Source organism: Lepidochelys kempii, chromosome 3 (assembly GCF_965140285.1).
Source record: "Lepidochelys kempii isolate rLepKem1 chromosome 3, rLepKem1.hap1, whole genome shotgun sequence".
NCBI classification, from domain to species: domain Eukaryota; kingdom Metazoa; phylum Chordata; order Testudines; family Cheloniidae; genus Lepidochelys; species Lepidochelys kempii.
Window position 1 is genome coordinate 90,623,530 of NC_136382.1, and position 2,981 is coordinate 90,626,510.

General features: G+C 49.3%; 1 protein-coding gene across 1 annotated transcript; it reads left to right on the plus strand.

Annotated features, from left to right (window-relative positions):
- Positions 1 to 590: 590 nt before the first annotated feature.
- On the plus strand, positions 591 to 2,497 carry LOC140908221 (uncharacterized). The gene is made up of 2 exons (XM_073335175.2): positions 591 to 1,338; positions 1,926 to 2,497. The coding sequence occupies exons 1-2, from the start codon at positions 756 to 758 to the stop codon at positions 2,465 to 2,467; spliced, it is 1,125 nt and encodes a 374-aa protein (XP_073191276.1). The 5' UTR covers positions 591 to 755; the 3' UTR covers positions 2,468 to 2,497.
- The last annotated feature ends 484 nt before the right edge of the window (positions 2,498 to 2,981 follow it).

Consider the following 2,981-nt stretch of genomic DNA (forward strand, 5'->3'; position numbering starts at 1 on the left):
AAAAGGAGGGACACAGGTCAACCCAAGCTGGCCCAAATCTTCCGAAAGGTTCACTTTCATAGTGAAACCTAAGAGCAGGTGTGTCCTGTTTACAGGTTTAATTATGAAAGCTTTGCCTAGCTTTAATTAATTTATTTTATATCACATGAGACTTGTTAATATTGTGAAAGACCAGGCTCCTTTCCATTGATGCCAGCACTTCACATCTCAATGTAATTCTATGGTGTGACTAGATATGATCTGCTTGGACACGTTTATGGTTCCATACATTAGCTGTAGGGATATTGACAAGTCTCACCTTAATCATTTCTTCATAGGAAAGGAAGAGAATATTGAAGTCATCCCAGTGTGTGTACTGCCCTCTGACTTAGTCAAACCATAGGCTTCCCATAACTCTTTGCCCTGGTCTACACTAGGACTTTAGGTCGAATTTAGCAACGTTAAATCGATTTAAACCTGCACCCGTCCACACAGTGAAGCCCTTTATTTCGACTTAAAGGGCTCTTAAAATCGATTTCCTTACTCCACCCCTGACAAGTGGATTAGCGCTTAAATCGACGTTCCCAGCTCGAATTTGAGGTACTGTGGACACAATTCGATGGTATTGGCCTCCGGGAGCTATCCCAGAGTGCTCCATTCTGACCGCTCTGGACAGCACTCTCAACTCAGATGCACTGGCCAGGTAGACAGGAAAAGAACCGCAAACTTTTGAATCTCATTTCCTGTTTGGCCAGCGTGGCAAGCTGCAGGTGACCATGCAGAGCTCATCAGCACAGGTGACCATGATGGAGTCCCAGAATCGCAAAAGAGCTCCAGCATGGACCGAACGGGAGGTACGGGATCTGATCGCTGTTTGGGGAGAGGAATCCGTGCTATCAGAACTCCGTTCCAGTTTTCGAAATGCCAAAACCTTTGTGAAAATCTCCCAGGGCATGAAGGACAGAGGCCATAACAGGGACCCGAAGCAGTGCCGCGTGAAACTGAAGGAGCTGAGGCAAGCCTACCAGAAAACCAGAGAGGCGAACAGCCGCTCTGGGTCAGAGCCCCAAACATGCCGCTTCTATGATGAGCTGCATGCCATTTTAGGGGGTTCAGCCACCACTACCCCAGCCGTGTTGTTTGACTCCTTCAATGGAGATGGAGGCAATACGGAAGCAGGTTTTGGGGACGAAGAAGATGATGAGGAGGAGGAGGTTGTAGATAGCTCACAGCAAGCAAGCGGAGAAACCGGTTTTCCCGACAGCCAGGAACTGTTTCTCACCCTAGACCTGGAGCCAGTACCCCCCGAACCCACCCAAGGCTGCCTCCTGGACCCAGCAGGCGGAGAAGGGACCTCTGGTGAGTGTACCTTTTAAAATGCTATACATGGTTTAAAAGCAAGCATGTGAAAGGATTACTTTGCCCTGGCATTTGCGGTTCTCCTAGATGTAGTCCTAAAGCCTTTGCAAAAGGTTTCTGGGGAGGGCAGCCTTATTTCGTCCTTCATGGTAGGACACTTTACCACTCCAGGCCAGTAACACGTACTCGGGAATCACTGTAGAACAAAGCATTGCAGTGTATGTTTGCTGGCATTCAACCAAAATCCGTTCTTTATCTCTCTGTGTTATCCTCAGGAGAGTGAGATATAATTCATGGTCACCTGGTTGAAATAGGGTGCTTTTCTTCAGGGACACTCAGAGGAGCCCATTCCTGCTGTGCTGTTTGCCTGTGGCTGAACAGAAATGTTCGCCGCTGTTAGCCACAGGGAGGGGGGAAGGTTGAGGGGGTAGTCACGCGGTGGGAGGAGGCAAAATGCGACCTTGTAACGAAAGCACATGTGCTATGTATGTAATGTTAACAGCAAGGTTTACCCTGAAAGAGTGTAGCGACTGTTTTATAAAATGTGTCTTTTTAAATACCGCTGTCCCTTTTTTTTTCTCCACCAGCTGCATGTGTTTCAATGATCACAGGATCTTCTCCTTCCCAGAGGCTAGTGAAGCTTAGAAAGAAAAAAAAACGCACTCGCGATGAAATGTTCTCCGAGCTCATGCTGTCCTCCCACACTGACAGAGCACAGACGAATGCGTGGAGGCAAATAATGTCAGAGTGCAGGAAAGCACAAAATGACCGGGAGGAGAGGTGGAGGGCTGAAGAGAGTAAGTGGCGGGCTGAAGAGAGTAAGTGGCGGGCTGAAGACAGGGCTGAAGCTCAAATGTGGCGGCAGCGTGATGAGAGGAGGCAGGATTCAATGCTGAGGCTGCTGCAGGACCAAACCAGAATGCTCCAGTGTATGGTTGAGCTGCAGCAAAGGCAGCTGGAGCACAGACTGCCACTGCTGCCCCTCTGTAACCAACCGCCCTCCTCCCCAAGTTCCATAGCCTCCACACCCAGACGCCCAAGAACGCGGTGGGGGGGCCTCCGGCCAACCAGCCACTCCACCACAGAGGATTGCCCAAAAAAAAGAAGGCTGTCATTCAATAAATTTTAAAGTTGTAAACTTTTAAAGTGCTGTGCTTAAAGTGCTGTGTGGCATTTTCCTTCCCTCCTCCACCACCCCTCCTGGGATACCTTGGTAGTCATCTCCCTATTTGTGTGATGAATGAATAACGAATGCATGACTGTGAAGCAGCAATGACTTTATTGCCTCTGCAAGCGGTGATTAAAGGGAGGAGGGGAGGGTGGTTAGCTTACAGGGAAGTAGAGTGAACCAAGGGGCGGGGGGTTTCATCAAGGAGAAACAAACAGAACTTTCACAGCGTAGCCTGGCCAGTCATGAAACTGGTTTTCAAAGCTTCTCTGATGCGTACCGCGCCCTCCTGTGCTCTTCTAACCGCCCTGGTGTCTGGCTGCGCGTAACCAGCAGCTAGGCGATTTGCCTCAGCCTCCCACCCCGCCATAAACGTCTCCCCCTTACTCTCACAGATATTGTGGAGCACACAGCAAGCAGTAATAACAGTGGGAATATTGGTTTCGCTGAGGTCTAAGCGAGTCAGTAAACTGCG

Excerpts from the sequence above, each read along its gene's own strand:
- LOC140908221 (XM_073335175.2), top strand. The coding sequence starts at position 756 with ATGCAGAGCTCATCAGCACAGGTGACCATGATGGAGTCCCAGAATCGC. Across the intron at positions 1,339-1,925 it reads AGGCGGAGAAGGGACCTCTG|CTGCATGTGTTTCAATGATC; the intron begins GTGAGTGTACCT and ends TTTCTCCACCAG.